General features: G+C 36.9%; 5 protein-coding genes across 5 annotated transcripts in view; 3 read left to right on the forward strand and 2 right to left on the reverse strand.

Moving 5' to 3' along the window:
* The window catches only part of LOC116302990 (tetratricopeptide repeat protein 21B), a 32,189-nt gene extending 23,756 nt beyond the window's left edge, over positions 1 to 8,433 (reverse strand). The window contains exons 1-13 of the mRNA XM_089036960.1: positions 8,299 to 8,433; positions 8,036 to 8,165; positions 7,261 to 7,538; positions 5,875 to 5,966; positions 5,062 to 5,101; positions 4,864 to 4,920; positions 4,276 to 4,376; positions 3,390 to 3,474; positions 3,104 to 3,202; positions 2,325 to 2,417; positions 1,869 to 1,968; positions 1,142 to 1,239; positions 148 to 255 (exon numbers count right to left, since the gene is read on the reverse strand). Of these exons, the coding sequence (XP_088893086.1) occupies positions 148 to 255; positions 1,142 to 1,239; positions 1,869 to 1,968; positions 2,325 to 2,417; positions 3,104 to 3,202; positions 3,390 to 3,474; positions 4,276 to 4,376; positions 4,864 to 4,920; positions 5,062 to 5,101; positions 5,875 to 5,966; positions 7,261 to 7,538; positions 8,036 to 8,165; positions 8,299 to 8,325 (1,308 nt within the window). The 5' untranslated portion in view covers positions 8,326 to 8,433. The remainder of the gene's footprint in view (positions 1 to 147; positions 256 to 1,141; positions 1,240 to 1,868; positions 1,969 to 2,324; positions 2,418 to 3,103; positions 3,203 to 3,389; positions 3,475 to 4,275; positions 4,377 to 4,863; positions 4,921 to 5,061; positions 5,102 to 5,874; positions 5,967 to 7,260; positions 7,539 to 8,035; positions 8,166 to 8,298) is intronic.
* A 458-nt stretch (positions 8,434 to 8,891) lies between these two features.
* Positions 8,892 to 12,764, forward strand: LOC116302999 (coiled-coil domain-containing protein 12). Its single transcript, XM_031712442.2, has 7 exons — positions 8,892 to 9,018; positions 9,256 to 9,293; positions 9,674 to 9,765; positions 10,059 to 10,120; positions 10,617 to 10,651; positions 11,532 to 11,608; positions 11,952 to 12,764. Exons 1-7 carry the CDS (start codon positions 8,911 to 8,913, stop codon positions 12,035 to 12,037), a joined length of 498 nt encoding a protein of 165 aa, XP_031568302.2. The 5' UTR covers positions 8,892 to 8,910; the 3' UTR covers positions 12,038 to 12,764.
* Positions 12,765 to 13,560: 796 nt separating this feature from the next.
* LOC116302991 (uncharacterized) lies at positions 13,561 to 18,069 on the forward strand. Its single transcript, XM_031712430.2, has 3 exons — positions 13,561 to 13,748; positions 14,716 to 15,617; positions 16,529 to 18,069. Exons 2-3 carry the CDS (start codon positions 14,726 to 14,728, stop codon positions 17,296 to 17,298), a joined length of 1,662 nt encoding a protein of 553 aa, XP_031568290.2. The 5' UTR covers positions 13,561 to 13,748; positions 14,716 to 14,725; the 3' UTR covers positions 17,299 to 18,069.
* On the reverse strand, positions 17,240 to 19,678 carry LOC116302992 (phosphatidate cytidylyltransferase, mitochondrial-like). Its single transcript, XM_031712433.2, has one exon. The coding sequence runs from the start codon at positions 19,676 to 19,678 to the stop codon at positions 18,683 to 18,685; it is 996 nt and encodes a 331-aa protein (XP_031568293.2). The 3' UTR covers positions 17,240 to 18,682.
* Positions 19,679 to 19,940: 262 nt separating this feature from the next.
* On the forward strand, positions 19,941 to 21,832 carry LOC116302993 (sperm microtubule inner protein 11). Its single transcript, XM_031712434.1, has 3 exons — positions 19,941 to 20,217; positions 20,893 to 21,022; positions 21,556 to 21,832. The coding sequence occupies exons 1-3, from the start codon at positions 19,992 to 19,994 to the stop codon at positions 21,602 to 21,604; spliced, it is 405 nt and encodes a 134-aa protein (XP_031568294.1). The 5' UTR covers positions 19,941 to 19,991; the 3' UTR covers positions 21,605 to 21,832.
* The last annotated feature ends 339 nt before the right edge of the window (positions 21,833 to 22,171 follow it).

The following is a 22,171-nucleotide window of genomic DNA, read 5'->3' on the forward strand; positions in this document are numbered from 1 at the left end:
GATATTCATGTTGAACTATTATCAGGTATAAAGATCCATGCACGTGATGGATTTGAAGGACCTGATAGGTCTAAATGCTCATTAATTATTCATGACGTTTTGAAAGTGGTGTAAAGTGTAATAAGGAAAATTGTAACTATTATGTACCTGCAGCCCAGTGAAGTGTGTGTCAATGGCATCATTCAAAGCATCAACTACATCCTGCTGTGGTTTGCCTTCCTTCCTATACAGCACAGACGTCAAGTATGACAACTCCTATGAACAGAATAAACACATAATCACTTGACAAACCAGAGAACACGGAGTAAAACAACTATTTTTTTCAATGAATTTAATTTCATGTATTGAGGTGCATACCAAATTATTGAACCGTGAAACAACCTCTGGGCTGTCAGGGTCTGGTTGTTTTGCCCACAAAATGTGTTTGCACACATGTTAAGTGGATGAGCCCACACTAAATAAAGTCAATTCCCAAACAATATAGAATTCTATACCTCAAGAGGAAGAGGTTTACAGCCCCTGTTTAGATGAAGACGATTGATTAAGAAGTGAATTTGTTGCGTATGAAATAACTTGAGAGAGAAACGACCACAATTCGATCTAAGTTAGGGCATGGCTAACTCACAGATCAAACCCTTAAACAACCTCTGGGCAGATCTAAGTCAGGACATGGCTAAATCAGATTGAACCATGAAGCAACCTCTTGGCTCAAAGTCAGGTCAGGGCTAGCCAACAGATCAAATTGAAATTTAGGGTGGTGTTTTGGAGAAAACATTGAGGTACTGTAGATAACCTAACAGTCTTTGAGCCGCCAAACGATTATACTTATTTTCCTATTGTCAATTTTTCCTGGAACTCGTATATATGATGGAATATATGGGACAACACTTTTGCCACAGGAAGCCCAATATACTGGGGCAGGTACTGTATATCATGTGAAATGTGTAAGTCTCCTGAAAGAGGGTCTGCAAGTGGATGCATGGTAAGGCATGTTATCATATGACCCGTATCTGCCCGGGCACGCGCTCTTAGAAAAACCTTCGGGAAAATGGCGTGAGCAGGCATCACCTTGAGCCAAATATTTTCCCGTATCGCCCTCCCACTCAGTCATTAAGTACACATTATCTATCTATCAACTCACAGCTGATTTTCCAATGGATTGTTGTATCTCGTTAAGGAACTCAAGCTGCTGTTCAGCATCTTCAATCTGACCGTCTATCAGTTGACACTTGATGATACCTTGAAAGATAAAAATATATTAAATACAAACAATTATTATCTGAAAACGTTTTTAGATTTGGGTGCCTATAATGTTTTCCAAATCAAACTTGATACCCCAGAGGTGAGTGAAATGCCACTAACTGTACTTCTGTACTACTAACTGTACTTCACCCTTAATTAATAATCGTCTGTTCTCCTAGTGTAAGGTAATTAGTTGTCACATGACCCCCCCCCCCCCCCTTCTTGGAAGGACCAAATGTGTCAAAATGAACACCAGAAATGAAAAGACCACCTCCATATTAGTAAGAGGGTGAAGTTTTAGCTCAAAAAGTTGACTATGGTAGAAATGACATTAAATATAAAATCAAATATTTTATGAGGATTTGTATGGGGAAAGTGTTGACTGATGGTAAGATCTTGCAATTTTAGCCCATTTTCCCATCACATTCAATTTTATGTTTAATCAAATTTTTCCTGTTTTTCTTGTTATGAGCTGAAACTCCATCTCCATAATAATGTTCAACAGTTCTTTTAATTTCTGTTGTATATTTTGACAAAGCTGCTCATTTTAAGGGAGGTAGGGTCACATGACCTGTCAGTGTACGTTGTCTCGATTTTAAAAGGTGGAGTCCTGCTTGATTCCTTACCAGTTAGAGCAGGCACACTTGTCTCGTCTAGTTTCATTGCATTTCTAAAAGCCTTTGTAGCTTCCTTGATGCGACCAGATATAATCAACTGATTTCCAACCTGAAAATGATGAAAAAAATAGAATACAGAATACAAAAACAAAATATATCTGAGCATGTTCTTTTGAATCTAAAGTTCAAGATTCTTGTTTTCAAATTTTTTTTCAATTTTTTTTTCAATTTTTTTTTGTGAGACAAAGGGGATCAGTAATTAATTGATCAAAGTAGTAATGGTGGTGAGTATAATGATAAGGAGATGAAAAAGGTGACAATGATGATGATTATCAAGACCAGTTCATGATGAATGATAATATTAGTAAGTGATGATGAGGTGGAGGAAGAGGAGGACAATGATTAAGATGAGGAGAAGAAGGTCCTTCTTGTCTTCCTCCTCCTACTACATCAAAGTATACAAACCTCAATCTGGAAGTCAGCATTGCTAGGTGAAAGAGACTGGGCTCTTTCAACCATGGTGAGGGTTTGCTGCAGTATTAAGGGGCTACGGCCACACTATGAACAATATAAACAGTTAGAGTCAATCAAATAGCTACATGTAAACTAAATTTCAGATATCACAGAATAAGTCTCAGACTTTATTATTCAACCATACTCTGGCCGTAGAGTATAAATATTGCAGGAGAAACCCTACAGCTTGTAGGAACATCCTGCAATATTTGTACTATACAAATCACAAGTCACATAATTATTATTAGCAAAATTCAGGATCTGGAAAGAGGACTTAAGATACCAAATCACAAACTATTCTTTCCTGAAATATCCCACATCACGCAACATTAAATTGTAAGTGACTGCAACCACATTCAACAAATTCAAAGGCATTTGAATTTTCTATTTATTCATTTATGTCTTCACATTTTCCCAGAAAATCAGAAAGCAAAATCCCATGTTCCAAACATTGAATTCCACAATTCCCAAATCATTGCTTTATGCCAATATCCCGAACCACAGGATATTTTTCTAGTTTCCTGGATTCTGTGCTATTTTTTATCCATTTCCCAGGTGCCGCAAATACCCTTCCGGAGGTACCCTTCCAGACCCTGAATATTTGGTAACAATAGTTGGTTAATGAATAACTTATGACACATTTTATAGGGTGAAAAATGGGTAGTCATTTTTTTCTTGTCTTCTTGCCCTAAAGAATAAGTTGAATTAAGATATTATTGATGTATACTCACCAGCCTACTAAAGCCCTTTGAGATGTCACAGTATACCAGGGGGTTGCGTGGCTCACATCTGTCAACAGCTTGGATTAAGTCAACTAGCTTGTCAGAAGCCTGAAAATTAGATTTTTTTGTTATTCACTGACAGTTTTAGTCTGAATATTGAACAGAAATGACAAAATAGAAAGTGTACATATTATGTGCTGAATGCTCTCATAATGCACATGCCATCAACCAATCAGGTAAAACAAGATGTAATTTACAGTTATTTCATAAAATGATGATGGTTTTTCTTAGATACCTCGTTATAGTTTCCTTCTCTGCATAACATGTAGAGTAATATCATTCTCTTGGCTTCTATACAGTTTCTGTTAAGGGCTAGAGCTCTGAAAGCAAAACAATAACAGCCTCATTATCTTAATAGTTTTATCATTAGCTGTAGTGTTATAAATTGTCAATTTTAAAATAAAGATCATTGGTGAAAGATTGCAGGAACATGGTTCAATATGTATAAAGATAACTATTCTTAATTATCATTTTTCCATAGCTAAAAGGAATTTAAAAAAATAAGAGTCCCTGATAGGAATCTTGAAAATCATTTAACCGATGTTAAAACTTCAACTCTTTCTTGGTGTTGCTAGGCAACTGAAGCATGAAAACAATTATAATACAATTAAGCCAAGGATAATGAATTTGGAGCTAAACAATACCCTGCAAAACAAAAACCATACCCCAGAATACAATAAAGCTTGCTACACCAAGAATGACCCAAAATTTCTGGACACTGATTGGATGCTCTAACCAATGTCAGCTACAGGAAAGACTTATGATAAGCCATCATTTAATGGGTTCAATACGACATAAATACGACTGCACATTGGTAGGCTCAATATGTCCAGATTCAATATGGTTTTGTCTGTTTTTGTGTTCAATAATATAGTTTGTCTCTTTAGGCAAGTTGAAGTTATCACCAACTGCATGTACCAGCATTAATTACATTACATTGCACCATCTTTCAAGAGTATCCTTCTGATAACCTATCAGAGACCTACTGATACCCTACCAGCACAGATTTGGGTTGCATATTAATTACTAATACCAGTAGCATGACCCTAACATTGTACATGTATCTTAGTATTCTTACTAAAAGATTAGAAATGTCAGATTAATGTTTACTTTGTCCATACCTTTGCCCAGTCTCACAGGTTTGGTCCCAGTCCTGTAAAGCAAGCTGCAGTTTCATTTTTTCCACCAGTGCTGGTACACACTCTGGGTAAGCTACGACAGCCTGAAATGAAACAAGAACAAAAAGACTTTAAATCAAAGGGTAATTTCACTCTTTATCAAATGACTAGCCGACAGGTGTCAATCAACTAACTGTTCACATTTTTGAACTTTTGAGCCACTGATGGCCAATTGTTGTTCAATCATTGGGCCAATGCTAAGGAGTATTAATTTTTTACTGGGGGAGTGGAAGGGGAAATTCACACCAAGCAAGATTAGGAACATGAGGCTTCGTCAAGTGTTTCTCTACTTGCCTTTTGAGTATACATAGTATATTCCTTAATTAATTTAATTGATTAGCTTTTCCCCATGAGGGCAGGGACACCACAACAGCTTTTATGCCAATTACAGTGGGCCCTGTAGAGTTTTAGCACGGACACTGAAGATGGTCGTCACCAGCGTCTTCAGCGGATCTTTTACGTCCGCCTTATACAGGGTTATATAGTGAAGACAGACGGGGCCAATGGTTTTAAGTCCTTGCGGTTAACTACCTGATTGATTGCATCCAAGGCACCACTAAAGTTATTTTTGGACTGAAGGTAAGTTGCCTGTCAAAAAGTCAAAAAGCAAAATTAAAGTAAATACTTCAGACATGTACATGACTATGTACAACTGCACATCACACTAAATCATCTGTTAAAAAACTAATAAATCATTAATAATAGTAAAAGGAACAAGTAGTTTTATACCTTTCCAAGCAATCCATCCAGGTTTTTAGCAGTTTCTGGTCTATAATTAACAATTATAGACAAAAAATTTAGCAAGTTTTGTGAAAAGCAAGTGTGGATTTAAAGGAAACACATTAAATGATATATTGGGATACAAAATATATATAGAGGATATTACATGGGCGCGCGGAGATACGAATTTTTTCTTCAAGTGTTAAATTGATATCTCACGAGTGAGCGCAGGGAACAAGTGAGATATCTAAATTGAACACGAGAAGATAAAATTTGTATCTCCAAGCGGCCATGTAATGTTCTGTTTATTATGTAGATATCGATGAAACTTAAATAAAACAAAAGCTCAAAAATTCTTTATTAAAATAGCAAGCTGATTCAAAAGCAATATCTTCACGTGTGAAAGATATGGTATCTTCCCTTGGTGAAAGATATTTCGACACTAGAGAAAACCTGGTATTTCATCAATATCTATATAATAAACAAAAAATGATTAATAGAGTGTAAACTTTATTATATCCATGAAATAGCACAAAACCTAATTAGCACTAAGCACATCTAAGCACATCTGATGCTATTTTGTACTAATTAGTTAGTACTATTTCACAGATATATGGTTTGTACTCTGATACAAATAAATGTACAGAACATACATGGTATATATGGTATATAGTTTGTACTCTGATACAAATAAATGTACAGAACATACATGGTATAATAAGGTATATAGTTTGTACTCTGATACAAATAAATGTACAGAACATACATGGTATACATGGTATATGGTTTGTACTCTGATACAAATAAATGTACAGAACATACCCACTCAAAGCCTCATCGAAGAACTTAATACTTTTCTTGACAAAAGCATCCCTACCACAGGAGAGGTCTATCCAACCACGTAAAATAAAGCCCTAAGTTGATGATAGAAAACAATAATCAAATGAACTGTACAAATTTAGAATTCGTATAACATTAGAACATACATAGATTATATTAAAAAACTAAGTATACTGTACGTCGATAACATAAAGGAGAGGTCTATCCAACCACGTAAAATTAAGCCCTAAGTTTATGATAGGTAGCAATAATCAAATGAATACTGACTGCACCAATCTAGAATTTGTATAACATTAGAAAACTCATTAATAATTCATGAAGAAAACACAATAGAAATCATGACCATGAAGGTGATTTTATATCTGATAAAGATTCATCTTCATTTGCATAAACTTTAACTTGGATTTTCTCTATCAAACTTGGTTCATTTCGTAAAAAAATCGGTACACAATGAGAACAAACATCATAAGTTTTCTAAGCCGTTCAATAATCTCGCAGATCGTGGTTTATCGGGTCTAAAACCACTTGGCTGCGCCTCGTGTTTTATACCCGATAAAACACTCCTGCTCGTTTATTAAACATTACTTAAAACATACATAATTATTTTGAAAATCTAAGTATATGTGGATAAGACCTTTTTCATGTATGGTGAGTAGTAAAAGACGGGTGCTTGTCAGACCCTCTGGGGTTCCAGGATTGATTTGAAGACTTGATATCATAATCATAAATTACGAGTAGAGTTTGTTTTAATTGTTCCTCTCCTATAACAATTTGTTCAAGGGGTTTTTTTTGTTCTGCAGTTTTCTGTATTAGATTGCTGTGTAAAAGTCTCATTCCCTGTTTCCTGAACTATGTGGAAGGTATCTAGCCATGCATTTGCACTGAAGCGAGATGAACGGTGACTGTGGCGGATTTAGGGGGGTTCATTGGGTGCAAATGAAACCCCCCACCCGCTGGTACCTTGGATTTTTTATATTTTTTAAATAAATAAATAAAAGTATGGTACTAACTCATGAGATTTAATATGAAATGGGACTGGTGGATAGGTTATCCTTATCAGGAGCGTCCCTAGGCCAGTGATGTGCCTCATGGGAAAAATGATGATGCAAGAGAACGTTATTGTTGTGCCGAGATTTGCAAAAATGAACCCCCCCTCTTAAAGTCCTGGATCGGCCGCCACTGGGTGAGATTGCAATATGATAGAGAATAGCACCTAGGACAATATTATTATTCACATGTCTCTATCATTACAAGCTCACTGTTTGTCTCACTTCAATGCAAAGGCACGGCTACCTTTCAAGATGGCACAGGGAGCTGTGAAGGGAACTATTTAATGAAAAGTCGGTAAAGTAACTAGATTCCACTTACTGCTTTGTTTTCTGGTGCCATTTTGATCATTCTATCCACATATTCCCTTGATTTATCAACTTTTCCAGTATGCCATAGAAACATACTACCAAAATACAGAGCCATTTCGCCACAGCTTTGCCGATCCTGTCGAATCTTGGATTCATATTCCTGCACTGCTTCTCTGTCCACTAGCTTGGCTTTTTTATGTGCATACACTAATGCCATGCTCGAGCATAGAACAACTTCTGGCTTGTCTTTGACAAGTTCAAGTTCTCTCATTGCCTCAGATGCCCTGTCTATTAAGAAGAACAAAAATCTTATTCAGTGGTATTACTCATCCAGTGAGATTTGGGGGTCTTTTTAAAAAAAGGCAGGCTTAAAGGTGGGGGACAAAAGCATTTGACTTGCACATAAATCTTACAATAAACAGAATCGAAAACAATGAATGCAACATTTCTTTTATGCAACAAGGGAGAGTTGGGGTCAGCGATTTTTTTGTATGGGTCACCACGCGAATTCCACACCCCTGCCCCTTCACCCCGATAAAAAATGGTCCCAGTCGAGTAGATAGAAAGCTACGACTGTATCAAGTGATGAGAAAACAAAAAGAGAAAAACAGGGAAAATGCCAAAACTTGAAAAACTTGAAAAGCTTTAAAATAACATATACAAAATACATTACAGATTTTAAGTCGAACGCTTGTCTAGGCTGGGTCTAAAATTGGTTTTGATTTATATTTTTCAGTTTGGTTTTGACTTATATTTTTCATCCTAAAATTTTACTTTTTGCATACCTTCCATCAAAATCCCGAAAGCTTTCCAGAAAATCAACACCGGATCGTTGCCATATTTCTGTAGACTTTCAAGACACGTGTTCTGCAGATGCCTGTAGAACTTTTCACGGCAATAATAGTTGATAAGAGCCTGTAGAAGAAGTAAAAATGCGAAATAAAATATGGATAGCAACCAAAACACAACTGAACTAGCAACAAGACGCTAGAGACAAGACGCTAAGAAACACTTGACTGGTTACAAAAATCAATATTGCCTTACTTACCAAAGTATAGGAATCATTCGAAGCCATATTTAATTTTCTTTAAAATGGCGTAAATAAATAATGGTTGTGCTATTGGAGAAAGAAGTAAGGATTTTTTAAAGAAATCGTCGCCAAACAAATCAACCTTCCGCCATTTTTAACTTGGCAGGATTACCCAGCATGCACAGGGGTCTTTGAATTTCAGTATTTTTCAGTATTTATGAATAGTAGATGAAGATAATAACGCGTTTTCTTTTTTTGAGATTACCCATCTCGCTTTGAGCATCAAATTGTCACCCAAAAATAGCATCGTACAAAGATATGGGGAAAAATAGAGGAAAAAAGGAAAGAAAAAAGAATAAAATTCAACATAAGAGAAAAAGATTGGAAAGGAGAAGGGAAAGATTTCAGCATTCAAAGTGGGCAAAAATCAAAGAATAAACAATAAGCAACTTCAAAGTTAGTAGCAAGTTGTCTAATTAAAATCAAAACAAAACAAATCATTTTGGGATTTACTACAGTAAAATATCATTTTTGTTTTGACTGTGATTGGGTTCCCTGTGTGATAACTCTTACCCAGCATGCATTGGGTGCATTGTTGTCCCAGCATCCATTGCGGGTTGTATTTTCAAGATGGCGGCAGAAATGACGAGTAACCTTGAAGAAGAAGCTTTGAAAAGAAAAGAAAAATTACGAGCTATGAGACAAAAAAGTGGTGTCGCAGGGGACCAGCAACCAGAGGTAGGCTCCCGTAGACAGTGGAAATCGAGACATATAACGAAATATTTATACAGTTCACAGTAAAAAAAAGCCTCAATATTTTTAGCACTGCTTTTGAAGCTTATATTAAGTCTAATATTATAAGCTTATGTCAAGTTCATTTTGTATTTTGTAAGAGTATTTGGTCGTTGACGAATTTATAGATTTATAAGGCAAAAATTTTAGTCATTACTTGACAAAGCGTGTCTTTTAATTTAGCAAACAAGAGGAGAGAAACGGCAAGCAGAGGAAACAAGGTCAGTTCTGCCAAAGCTGTCATTCAATTTACTGTAGTAGCAAAATAAGGACTTTCATTACATACTTTATACAACTTTTCTTTATCATCCATATGTTAATTTTATGTTTTTAGTACAATACTTGTTTTTACGGTTCCATTCAGTGACCACAAATAAAAGTTGCAAGGCAAGGTCAGACCGGTTGCTTTGATACCATATCATGCCCAGAAACTCCAACCTTGACTTCGAACTATTATTCATGGTCACTGAATGCCCGAGTCATAAAAAGAAGTATTATAGAGTACAAGCCTAAGAAAGGTTCTGGGTCGTTTGTCATGAGAGTGGCCTGTATGTCCACCACCTACAATAACATTCACATATGTTGTTTCTTATTTTGTCAGTGAACCGATTAAGGTGATAAAATTTAGAAACTACGTTCCTAAAGATGAAACACTAAAAGATAAAAAGTTACCAGATGCTAAACCTCTTTCAGGTAAGGACTTCAAGTATTTTTATTTTATCTTCAGGAACCTTCATTTTTTAAAATTTCCTACTAGAATTTGAATGCATGCACAGTCAACTCTTGTTATTGTGAACACTTTCAGGGCCATCATTTGGTGCCCCAATAGCAAGGGTCTGCAAAGCAGGGAGGTTATATTAAAGAATAAAAGACAAATTACTAGGCACATGCCATAAATTTGAATCTTCAAAAAATGTGTCCTTCTATTAGAAAAGGAACAGTTCGAGAGTTGACTGTACTAATTGTTTTTGGTGTTTTCTTTACAGTGGAAGATGAAGTTAAAGAACATTTAGAGAAAGCCAAGTCAACAAATATCATCGAGGAGGTGGTAAGTTTAAAAGTTGAGGAAGTAGAAAAAGTAGAAGAAGATTACAGCATACATGTTCTATAAGTAATGTGTACAATATGAGTGGCTATGTTTGTGTCGTACTGTATATCGCATACAACATGGACAAGAATATTGTATATTACTTAACAAATGTGTAGGAGAGATAAGGCGGTAAGTCATGTGGGATGGGCTCAGAAATCGTATAAGAACATGTGTAATAGGTAAATTACGAGCCTTATATAAAATGATTGAAGAAGAGGGCCAATAGGCCTTTCACAACTTCAAGTAGCGTAAATTGAGCCAGCTCAACTAGAAACCGTGGACAGTTGTTTCGGCCTGTATCGGGTCTTGTCAGCCCGGTGTATCTAGTGAGCTGGTAGAATCCCAGTAAGTAGTACTAGATAGATGAGGCAGTAAGCTGTGTGGGATGGGCTCATTTTGCGCGTATTCAAAGCATTTGAATAACAGTAATTTGAATAACCCTTTTATTTATCAGGATCTTACTAACCTTGCACCAAGAAAGCCAGACTGGTAAGCCTTGATTTACGCACACTTAAATTCTGAGCATGGTGGTCGAGATAACAATGGTTTACTTTGACGAAATGGTGGCCATTGTGGATTGCAAGACATCATGGGGCATCCAGGGGGCAAATAAAGCTTTGTTACAGTAATGACTTCAATTGATATTAACAGCTCACCACAAGAGAATACAACTAAAGATGAATTTAAAAAGGGCACATCGATCACCGTTACCCATAAAAGAAAGACAAACACACGAAACTCTATATATTTTCCGTCATCTTTGTTTTGTTTTGCCCCCTGGCAAGATGGCCACCACATCGTCCAAGTAGACCATTCTTGCTGGGCATTTATGTGAACTTAACTAAATTCGAAGTACAGTGGTTTACCACAAGGAAATAAACAATTTCAGAGATGTGAGACCTTTCAAACAAAATAACATAGGTGCTGACATAAAAATGAGGCATTTTTTGGGAGTATTTTCAGTGTTCATATGAAACCTTTTGAAACCATAGAACGATTTCTGAAACCTTTGAAGAAAAGATTTTGTCTGTAGTGAGTGTCTATCTTTTCAACAAGATATAATCCTGCTTGCTGAACTAAAAGAAACTCCAAAGTATTCCTTCATTAACATAATTTCAAAGTTTTGTATTTGTTTTCTATAGCAGGCATAAGATCTTGCTCATCTAAATGCCTCGTTTTCAAATATGAGCATGCAATACATTTGGCAGCATTTGCGCTTATTTCGGAAAAGATCTATTCAGGGAAGGGTACTGCTCCTGGATATGAGGTGGTATACTCAGGCACAAAATGTTCAAGCATAATAAGTGTGAACGCTCTAAGTCAGTGTTTTTTTTAAATTATTAACACTAAACTTGTGTTGTGTTTTCAGGGATTTAAAACGAGATGTAGCAAAAAAGCTTGAAAAACTAGAAAGAAGAACACAAAGAGCAATAGTTGAACTAATAAGTGAGTATTTACGAGAATTTCTTTCACTAAGTCCTCGTTAGTAAATCAAAATTCAAAATCCAATATTATCCAATATATATGTTATGCTAACATACAGCACTTCTCAATCGCACCCTTAAGTTTTTGTTGTCTTGGTGGACGTCAATAAGGCATTTCCATGGCATTCCATAGGCATGTTCCCTTGAAAACTTTGTGTTTTTTCCAACAATGTTATGGAAACACTTTGATAGACATCCACAAAAACTCAATTTTGTTGCAACATAAAAATGCATGATTTCGCGCATGTGATTTAGTGCTGTAATAGTTGATTAAGACAATCCTTAATTTCCATATTATTCTGTAGGAGAAAGACTCCAAGATAGTGAAAAGGAAGACTTAGCAGCTGCTGTGAATGCAGCGAGCACCGACCAAGGCTTTGAATCAGATTAACTATCCATGCTTGTGAAATAATCTTAGTACAGTTTCATATTGTAGTTTTTATACCATTCTTGTACATGCATGAGGAAGGTACTTTTTCCGAGAGTCCCTCTGTCCTCCATGGTCTCTCCATCATAAAAAGCCTTCGGATTGTTATCAATATCCTGAAACAGCCTCTGGGCTGATGTTAATCAAGGCGTGGATATAACTAATGGATCGAAATGAAACTTGGTTATTGTGGAGGGAGGGGAGGAAAACCGGAGAAAATCTTGGAATCAAAAAATAAATCTAGAAAACCCTTTTCACATTTGATGCCAAGTTCAGAAATCTAACCCGGCTGCGTAGGAGACTGAAGGCGCGATTACACATAGCAATCGGCGTTGCGACACGATTTGCATGGAGCATTGCAGAGTGTAGCCTACAGCGCAATTTGAAAAATGTTGCGAGACAAGTTGCAGCAATCGTTTCCAAAAGTAGAATCCGTTCTACTTTTGGCAACGATTGCGTCTCCGTTGCACCGTTGTTCCACATAATCGTGCCTTATAATACCAATAATCTTTCTCTTATCAGCTTGAGTCGTGGTTCGTTTATAAATTACTGATATATCTTTTTTTTTAAAACAGATTGATAGTTTTGTAATATGGAAATATGGTCAGAAAATCTCCTTTTTCTTTGGTTATTCCAGCCCAAAGAGTGTAAAATATGCAGTTATGAAAATTAATAAACTTTATTTGTAGAAGTTTGTGTCGGTTGGAATTACTGTCGCTGCACATTTTAAGGTTTTCACTTCGTTATAAATAGAAATGAAAAACGAAATTGGACTCGAGGGGTGAAATATCGAGTAGTTTTTCTGAAATGATTGTAGAAAGAGGCGAGCGTTCTTGTACTTCCACGATCCATTGTGTGTGTGTTTGTTTGTTTGTTTGTTTACTTTCCTTTCTTCCTTTCTTTCTTTCTATAACCTCTTCTTCGTATTACAATTCTTTATTTCTGTATGTAATCAGTTACGGAATGAGCAACATTAATTCCTTTTAAAAATTCCTTCAAATTAAAAGAATCAAATATAAACAGGTATAAAAACAAAAGCACAAATGAAAACCCCAGAATTGTTAGTCGCGCTTATTCAACAATTTTAACAATTTCCAAAATGTGCATAAGATATCAAAACCTGTAAGGGTTACCATAGAAAAGCCATTCAAACACAAGAAATCATGAAGAAAAACATGAATTTTCACTTTTATTTGACTCAGTATCGATAAGAACGAAAATAATCAGTGACCTAAATGACCGAACAACTTCAGTTTTACTAAACTAAAAAATTACCAAAATTTCGCTGCGTAAATTGACCGAAGTTATTTGACTAAAAAGAATCACTGCATGTTATGTTTATAGGGGTCAGTCGTGTTTTATTTTGTCAAACAGACTCCATATCAAAAACAACAGGTTCTATCTTATATCCATTCTCTTTTGACAAAAGAGATCTGTGAAATTTCCGGGTTAGATCATAAATATTTTAAAACGCTGATCTTCTCATTTCTAGACGTTTAATCTTTTAAATTATCTGAGCGAAAGACAGCTCAAAAAAGTACAAAGGGGTTTGTTTAAATGTAACTCTTGCGATATTTTGAGGAAGGTTTGCTAAAGTTACCATTGAAGTCGTTGACAAAGCGACACTGAGACAAGAGTCACTCAAGCAGTTACACTTCACAGTCCACTTAAAACGGTAAGTGTCCTATTCATTTGTGTTCATACGGCATTCATTCGTGAAAACACTATTACTAGTAATGCTAAACTAAACTTAAACAATGGCAATTTTCAATTCCACCAAACATTCAACCACATAAACGTACTCTTCTTGACTATAAATTCTGTTCTTGACTGAACCGATTTGTTTTCGTTCGCATTCTCTCACCTCTTCTCGAACGACTTGATAAAAATTTTATGAAGCCTATTGGTCTTGACCTTAATTTAAGACACTTTAAAAAAGATGTAATAAACTGAAAGAAGGTTTATTAAGGTCACTTAGAACTATAAACTATATTTATATAAGTTTTAAATCAAATCCATGAAATTTTTCGCACGGTTTTTGACAAGAATATAAACCATCTTACAGGTGTCGTCAACGAACTAAAACATTTAACGAAAGACTGCATTAAAATTATATTATTTGATAATTCTGCCGGAAGTTTCGAAACCAATTCATTAAAATATAGTTCGATAGACTCCCACAAAGCCTCTTTATGACAATTAAAAATCGTCAGACAACAAATCAGTAATATAATTATATAACTAGGGTTTCAATCAAAAAAAAAATCGCTTTCATATCGATGCTTGCACCATTCTACGAAGGGAGTTCGAAATCTAAGAAATTTCGACTTGATTTATTTTTTTGGAAGAATAAATAAAGAATCCCTAGCCGGCCATGATATGCAGGTCACCTGATTTTCTATCCAGGTTTAGTCTAAACCTACCAATGGTCCACCACAAATGGTGCGCTCTGATTGGCTGAGCTATAATTGTCTATTAAAGACCACTTTTAGCGAAGAAAGCTGATTTTGAAAGCCAAAAAAATTGCGGCTAACTCGTTTGGTCTACGACTCAGTAGACCATTTGGTCCACCCTTATGGAAATAGTCACCAACTAATTCATCTCCTTTTTTTTTTCTTCTTCTTTTTTATTTCGCTTAATAGGTTGCCCACAATGAAAGTTTCTGCATTTCTCGTTTTTGCTGCAGTAGTTTTGTTAGGAAAATGCGCAAAGCTACCAAAAGATTCCAAAACCAGCAATACGGCCAAGGTCGTTTCCAAGGTTACGAAAGTCAAAGCTGTAACAACAAAACAAGATGTAGCTAAGAGTACAAAACATGATGGAGCTGCAAAAGTAAAAGTAGTTGCAAAAGATGGTTCGAACAAGGTTGAGCCTTCCAGCATTAAACACTCAACATCAACAACTAAAACTTCAACTAAACCTCTCGCTCAGAAAATTATAAAAACTGGGAAAGTTGCAGCGAAGAAGAATAAGAAGAACAGCTTTTGGTCGCCAAAGTCAGTCATTGTGCCGCACCAAGATACAGGAGAACGGGACGCAATAGTGAACAGCCATATTACCAGGAATCCAATACTGGACAGCCTTTATCAACAAAGATACGCAGCTCTGGAAAAAGTTTCTGCGCTCAACAATCAAATCGACACGCTTTTGAACCGAAAACCAGTGACAGATGGAGCCAGTGAATCTTCATTTTTCAGGCCGGGAGCTTTCGATTCTGGTACTTATGGTGTTCAAGGCGGTACTATGTTCCTTGGGCCTGCGAACGCGGGGGATATTGTCGGGATGGAATCTGCAAAGAAAAGGGATGAATCGTCCTCAGGAAGACAAAAAAATGGTGCCATTCCTGATGCTAGTTCTGCGAGTCCTGTTTCGTACAGCTCACAAAACGATTTGAATAATGCTCCTGTAGATATGCCGCAGCCATTGCCGGACGCCGATCCGTTCATCTCGCCAGAAGGCAACGCAGCGGATAATGAACAGCAAAATTCATTGACTTTGAAGCATAGCATGGCCTACTCACCTGAAGACGTGGAAAATCCGCTAGGTTAGTAATGAGCTTGTTTTATAAGTGTAACCCTCAATACACTGAATCCCGTGGCCCTCGTTCCAAAATTAGTTGTCAAGTTTCATATTGTGAGGGGTCCATCTAATTTTTTAGTGATTTTTGGTCGGTCAAAATTGGGCTGCATATTTGCCGAGCTCAATGGTAGTATACAACTACAAAAATCGAATTGGGATTTAGAAGTTGTTCTTACGTTACGGAAAGGGGGAAAGGAGCTAGAACTCGGAGAAAAAAACTCAAAGCGCAGGAGAGAACCAACAAGCAACTCTACTCACATATGATGACGACTCCGAGGATCGAAACGGTGAAAAGCGACGCATCAGCAGCGCAGTAAACGTTTTTAAAAATGGTTGTAGCACTCCCCCTTTCACTCAGTAAGAAATTCATGACCCTCGTATTAAATCAACAAAAAAGAACAGCTTTCGTCAAAATAAAAAGGTTCGACCCTCCACAAAAGTTCAAATTTTCACTGATGACCCTCCCCTCTGAAACTGTAGCCCCCCACCCCCCAGCATACCTTCCTTTACAGAATTTAGTGGATAGTATAGAGACTAAAAATTATGAGACCTGCAAATAAAACTTTGAAAAATAAAGGGTCAAGATTTCTCCATCAGTGCCGTCTTCCTAATCCTCAGAATTTTCCTCTTATGCTTAGACCCCAGACTTTCCATCTGAAACGGAGTGCGGATTTATAATATGACAGGGATGCAATTAGAGCGCACATCCCTTAGATGAGCTGAAGATCTTTTTTATGGAAAGCTACTTGATGTACTTATGGAAATGACACGTGGTTTGAAATGGGAAACAGTGGAATAGGTCAATTTTACCCATTGACTCCAACTAATGCTCAAACTAATAATAACATTTGTAAATTTGATTCTTTTACTTTCCAGTGCTTGGCGACCCCAAGATGTTTGATTCAGCATGCTCGGTCTTAAAGCTAACATTCGAGCACACACAAGGATCCACGGTTCTGGATGACTCCCCACAAGGCAACAATGCTGAACTCGATGACGGTGCTTATGTCTCGGACCAACAGGCAAAGTCTGGACTCTCGTTACATATTGGAGAAGATGGGCACATGGAGATACCAGAATCCTTCAAAGGCAAGCCAACCAGAGCAGCAGCCGTTTCCATGTGGGTGAAACTTCAAGATGTGTCAGGAAAAAAACCATTGTTTCAAACTTATGAAAATGAAGAATCGTTACACTATGATCTGTCGGTGGTGGATGGAAGGTTATCTTGGGGACATCTAGATGACATTGGCAAGGTAATATTCCATGTAACGGCCGATGAGAATGCAAAATTCACGCCGAGAAAATGGCATCACATTGTTGGAGCCTACAGTGACAAAACGAAAGAAGCAACCCTGTGGCTGGATGGAAAGAAAGTTGGAAAGGAAGAAAATGTTTCAGGGCTTTTGTCTCGGAATTGGGACAGGGTTTCTTTGTTTAAAGGCAAGACTTCTGGTGATGCAGATAATGTGTTTATGTTTCGCTGTTCGTTGGACAGAACCAAGGTCGTGGCTTTGTATGTTGCTGCAGCTTCACCTAAGGATGCAAAACGCTCGCAAATTCCTAAAGTTAAAAAAAGTCACCAAAAACTTTACTTCAAAGGGTGTGTATTTTTCGCTACCCTAAGTGGAAACTCTTCATTGCACTAAAAGTGGCAAAAGAACTACCATCTCTTCAAGCACCAAATTTCATCTTATACCTTTGTCAAGCTTTATATTTTAAAAAATAGTGTTGAATCAAGTCATCAAAATATCATACTCTGGGAGAAGACACAGACCATCGGAGTGCGGACATTTTCAAAGTTAGACCCAACTTGATTCTAATGTCATGTCCCTTAAATCTCCTTATCACAGTATTAATTTTATGCTATCATATTTTTAGTAAAAATACACAGGTGATTATTGAAAATCTTGCGCGCTGATTGGTTGAGAAACTCACACTATCACAAGATAATCACCTCCAGTGATAATCAAAAATGGCGGCCAGCCGCTTTGTTGCTGTTACCAGGAAAAAATGTCTTTTATCTTCTTTTTTTTTTCTTTCTTTTTTTGAAAGAATCACCTGTGTATTTATACTAAAACAATTATTTGCCTCAGCCTCAGTGAATATCGGAGAATATTTACCTCGCCTCTTGAAGACTCACGTCTCGGAAAATATTCCCCAATATTCACTTTGCCTTCGGCAAATAATTGTTAAATATTACTTGAAAACTGTCAAAAGATAGTCATATAGTAGATTTGATTTAGTAGAGTCCATTTCGAAAACCAATTATGGGCATCAGGGTCCAATCAAATCAATTATTACTTAATGATTTCTGTGAATTAGTCAATTGTATAGCTTTAGCAAAGAATGTTCTCTTTTTTACTTCTCCTTTATGTTAAACTAACAGAATAAAGAAAAGACTCTTTGAATACCAAAAAGGGGGAAATATATCTCATAAGTGGTGTGCATGCCTTCCCAGGAGAATAAAAGGACAAAAGAGATGGTCGCCATGTTGGTTGACATGACAAAAGATACCAACACCAAAACATTCTTTTAAATAACCAAAATTGCGGTTATGACATCACATGCATCCCACAAGAGGGAGGGGGAGGACAAAAGATGTGGCTGCCATGTTGGTTGATATGACAGAAATTGCCAACACCAAGTATTTTGTCAAAATCAACCAAAATTGTAGTTATGACATCACACACCCCACGAGAGGTGGGGGGTGGGGGGTGGGGACAAAAGATGTAGCCCCCATGTTGGTTGATGCAACAAAAGACACCAAGACCAAATCTTTTTTTCAAAATCAACCAAAGTGGTGGCTATGATGTTACATCCACCTCAAGAATTGAGTATTCTCAAATTTTCAGTAATTAATCAAACGATAATCTTCAAAATGTATTTAGGTGCCTCTTAGGTAACCTAGGTGTAAAATTCTGTCGATGATTTCTTGCTGCATTTCTCAGAGCAAGAAACGAGTGACAACATTTTACCCCTGGGTTTTCTGGATCTTATCTCAAGTTTTTATCCCGAGAATGGCATCATCAATCACCTTACCATTCCCCTAAACATTTTCTTCAGTTTCTGAGAGCTATATGCGAGTGTCTTAACAAGACCAGCAGTAACAATACCTTTCATACTTTGTGTTATGCTGGACGTCATGACGATTGACACTACACCTTGTCGCAAATACTTGGCACACTTTGACCTATCTTGAGCAATGTTATTCAGTGAGTTACCATTTACATTTTTACCTTCAATTGTACTATATCTAACAACTCTTCTTAAAAGTGCATCGGGCAATGCCTGCAACAGTGAAAAAGTATGTTCATTGCTCAGATCCTGTTGAATTGTCCTTCTCGGTGTGGAAAGATTCAAATCACTTCTCTTCGACAGTAGTGGACGATATAAGTCCTGAAATCCTTGTAGATTGGAATTAACGATTTTTTTCACTTTGCCTTTATCTTCACCTACAATCATTCGAAAATCCCCTGCATAAGAAAGCCAGGAGATTGTCATGTACAACTCTTCCTCGTCGAATTCTTCGGGCAAACACAGCAAAGCAGCATTAACGGCACTCGCGAGGTTTGCATTTAGTGCTGTCCTGACGGCAGACCCTTGAGCACGATGAATAATTTGGACTGGTTTATGAAGGCGTCCACTCGTGTACAACCATTCCCATGAATGCATATCACGTTGAAAATTCTCCAAACTTATAACGCCGTATTTTATCATTCTATCATAGAAGGGAACAAGTGTATTGTAGTACACTCCTGCTCCAAAACTATCTTGGGTAGTAACGATAGCGTTGGTGCCGAAGTTTTTGAGAAAGGAATAATGTGAAGAATGAAGGGCTATGTTCTCTTCATGCCAACGATACGAATCATCTACTACAAACACGAAATCTATCATATTTTCAGCTGAAATGTTTCCCTCTTGCTTAAATACACCTGAGCCATACGCAAATGCAAGAGAAATACCTTTAGGGAACTTAGAAACGATTTCTTGAAGAAATTTGAGTTTTGAGCTCTCTTCGTCCGCCATCTTGGATTGTATGCCGAGCCTCAGACACAGGAAGCCCAACTCATAGTTCTGCGATATTTGCGATTCTGAAAAAATATAATTAAAATAAAAACTTCTGGAAGCTTCATATTGTATGAATTTTGCTCTTAGGATGTCTTAAAATGTGTTTGGAAGTATTTTTAGAACATTTATTTAGTTTCTGACATTTTACTTATTATGGGCTTCCTGTGCCACAGACATACGCTTGGCTTACTAATGTTTCCATAGTAACGCCCCAAGCAAATCGAAGGAGTTCTAATCAAGGCTGTTTATATCGATAGCGTAAAAAATAATAATGGCTTTCTTTAATCTGACTCAATTAGGACTGCAAGATACTATCAAGAATGGTGTGAAGACACCTGCAGCTCCGATCGCAACTGGACCAGTAGCGGGAACCCAGAGTGAAAATCAGCTGCCCGTTCGAACCAGTTTGAAAGAACCAGTCTATCCGAACTCCGATGCAAATGGCTCTTACGTGAAGTATACTGAGCGTCTTCACAAGCATATCAGACCACAGAAAGGTTGGTTAGTCACCAGTAGAATGATTCTCATCTAGTGGATCTTTGAAATATTAGAATGCTCTCTTTTATGTTTGAGTTTTTTGGTGTCTTCAAGTTCGAAATTTCGAAGCATATTGACGTAAACCAAAGAGCAAACAGCTGATTCGATTACTGGAAAATGGCAACATTTTATTGTAGATTTTCATTATTTTTCACCACCTAAACATCGTTACTTTTGGTCGCTAATGGAAACACATTAGAGTTATGCATAAGCGGCGGAGCAATCTAAAATTTCAGACATTTTCGGGTCATTTTGAAAACATTCTCCTTCCTCTGGGTACTTAAAATTCTCTAAAGACCCAAAATGAAGGATATGCCATTTTTGATTTTTTTTTTTTTTAAGTTATATAAAATTCCGCATTCGAAAGCGATTTCTGAACTATTAGCCTCCAATTCACTCCATAGTCAGGGGAGTATCCAAGATTTTGCCTTAGGGGAGCCCTAAACCGGTTTTCGGTAAGTCGACCTTATCACATGACTATATACATGTTTAAGTCTCTACAGCATGATTGGGGGGTGGTCCCCTTGACCCCCCTGGCTATGCCCCTGATGGTCTTTGGCACCCCCGGCTCTGCCACCTGTTATAAGACCTGACCCCATTATCATATTTTTAAACATGTTTTCCATAATCTCAAGGACCCAACGAGATATACGATAAGAAAATCAGCAACAATTACACGTACGGTTGGTGGATGAAGGATGGAGTTCAGAGGGAACAATGGACCAAGAATAGTCATCATCCTATGGTCAGAAGTGAAATGACAAGGTGAAATATTGAATTATGAATTATATTATAAATTATGTTTCAATATTGGCCCTTTTTATCCAAGAATCAAGTTCCAAAATAGTCCATTTACATCAAAGCATCCTTTACTACAATTACCAGAATCCCTTGCACATTTTCGTTTGGGCATAATGTTTTTCCCATTTCAGACCAAGTGTCAGTCTTTTCAGAACAAGATTGAGCCATATATTCCATATTTGTGTCTCAACTGTTAATCAAAGAAATATAATATACTACACTGGTTATACGACCAATAAGTAGCCAATGCCAAATGTTGATCAGTTCTACCAACTATTAAGGAAATCCGACTCATAGCTGCAGATCTGAAGGGCTGGACTTATTTTTAGCTGCCTGCGGAGATCAACAGCCGTAGATTTTCTGGATGAAGGAGAGATACTCTTGACTATTGGATGACATGTGTGGTCTGAAATGGCAAAACATTAATGTACACCCAAGCTAAAAGGATCTTAAAGAAGCTATAAAACCACTCACTTATTTTCCTTTTTCTTTTCCAGATTTGTAGATGACATGACATTAACCAACAGAGAATTCACTTTATTTTAATATTTATTATTGTATATATTTTCATCATTCTTAAATTTTGACTCTTGTTCTTTAAATTTATCTTATAAATATACTAGAAACTCTTAGCTTCTCCATAAAAGATGAATAATTTTCTCCATGCAGTTCAAACAGAACCTTCCTTATGACTAAATGCAAGTAGTCATGCAGTTTAGTACTCAAAACGCATGTAAACCATTTACAAATAAATTGATTCTTTTTCTACTGAAATATTTGTCATCATTTACACATGTTCATTATTATTAAATGTTAAAAATATAGTTGGCATTGTAGTGCAATACGACACTGGTTTAGGAGATATATTTCCAAGATGCCGTCTATTTTGTCCCCTTGAACAGTCCCACAATGCACTGTTATGCCAACTTGACCCAGTTTTTCACCCGGGGGGGGGGGGGGGGGGGGACTCTCTTGAAAAGTGAGTAGGAGGGCTTGATTGACGGACCTTTTAGGGTTGAAAATGAGACCTCACGTACCTTTTAGGGTCTCCGGCTGACTCTGTACCTCTTAGGGTCAGATTTGTTCATTTTGAAAAATATCAAACGTCATACA

The sequence above is a fragment of the Actinia tenebrosa genome, unplaced genomic scaffold, assembly GCF_029948245.1.
Source record: "Actinia tenebrosa isolate PJP-AT-01 unplaced genomic scaffold, QUT_ActTen_1.0 PGA_scaffold4__44_contigs__length_22323623, whole genome shotgun sequence".
Lineage (NCBI taxonomy): Eukaryota > Metazoa > Cnidaria > Anthozoa > Actiniaria > Actiniidae > Actinia > Actinia tenebrosa.

Coding starts and splice junctions, on each gene's coding strand:
- LOC116302999 (XM_031712442.2), top strand. CDS start 8,911: ATGGCGGCAGAAATGACGAGTAACCTTGAAGAAGAAGCTTTGAAAAGA. Junction 9,019..9,255: donor CAGGGGACCAGCAACCAGAG/GTAGGCTCCCGT, acceptor CTTTTAATTTAG/CAAACAAGAGGAGAGAAACG. Junction 9,766..10,058: donor AGATGCTAAACCTCTTTCAG/GTAAGGACTTCA, acceptor TTTTCTTTACAG/TGGAAGATGAAGTTAAAGAA.
- LOC116302992 (XM_031712433.2), bottom strand. CDS start 19,678: ATGGCGGACGAAGAGAGCTCAAAACTCAAATTTCTTCAAGAAATCGTT.
- LOC116302993 (XM_031712434.1), top strand. CDS start 19,992: ATGGCTTTCTTTAATCTGACTCAATTAGGACTGCAAGATACTATCAAG. Junction 20,218..20,892: donor GCATATCAGACCACAGAAAG/GTTGGTTAGTCA, acceptor CATAATCTCAAG/GACCCAACGAGATATACGAT. Junction 21,023..21,555: donor GTCAGAAGTGAAATGACAAG/GTGAAATATTGA, acceptor TTTCTTTTCCAG/ATTTGTAGATGACATGACAT.
- LOC116302991 (XM_031712430.2), top strand. CDS start 14,726: ATGAAAGTTTCTGCATTTCTCGTTTTTGCTGCAGTAGTTTTGTTAGGA. Junction 15,618..16,528: donor AGACGTGGAAAATCCGCTAG/GTTAGTAATGAG, acceptor TTTACTTTCCAG/TGCTTGGCGACCCCAAGATG.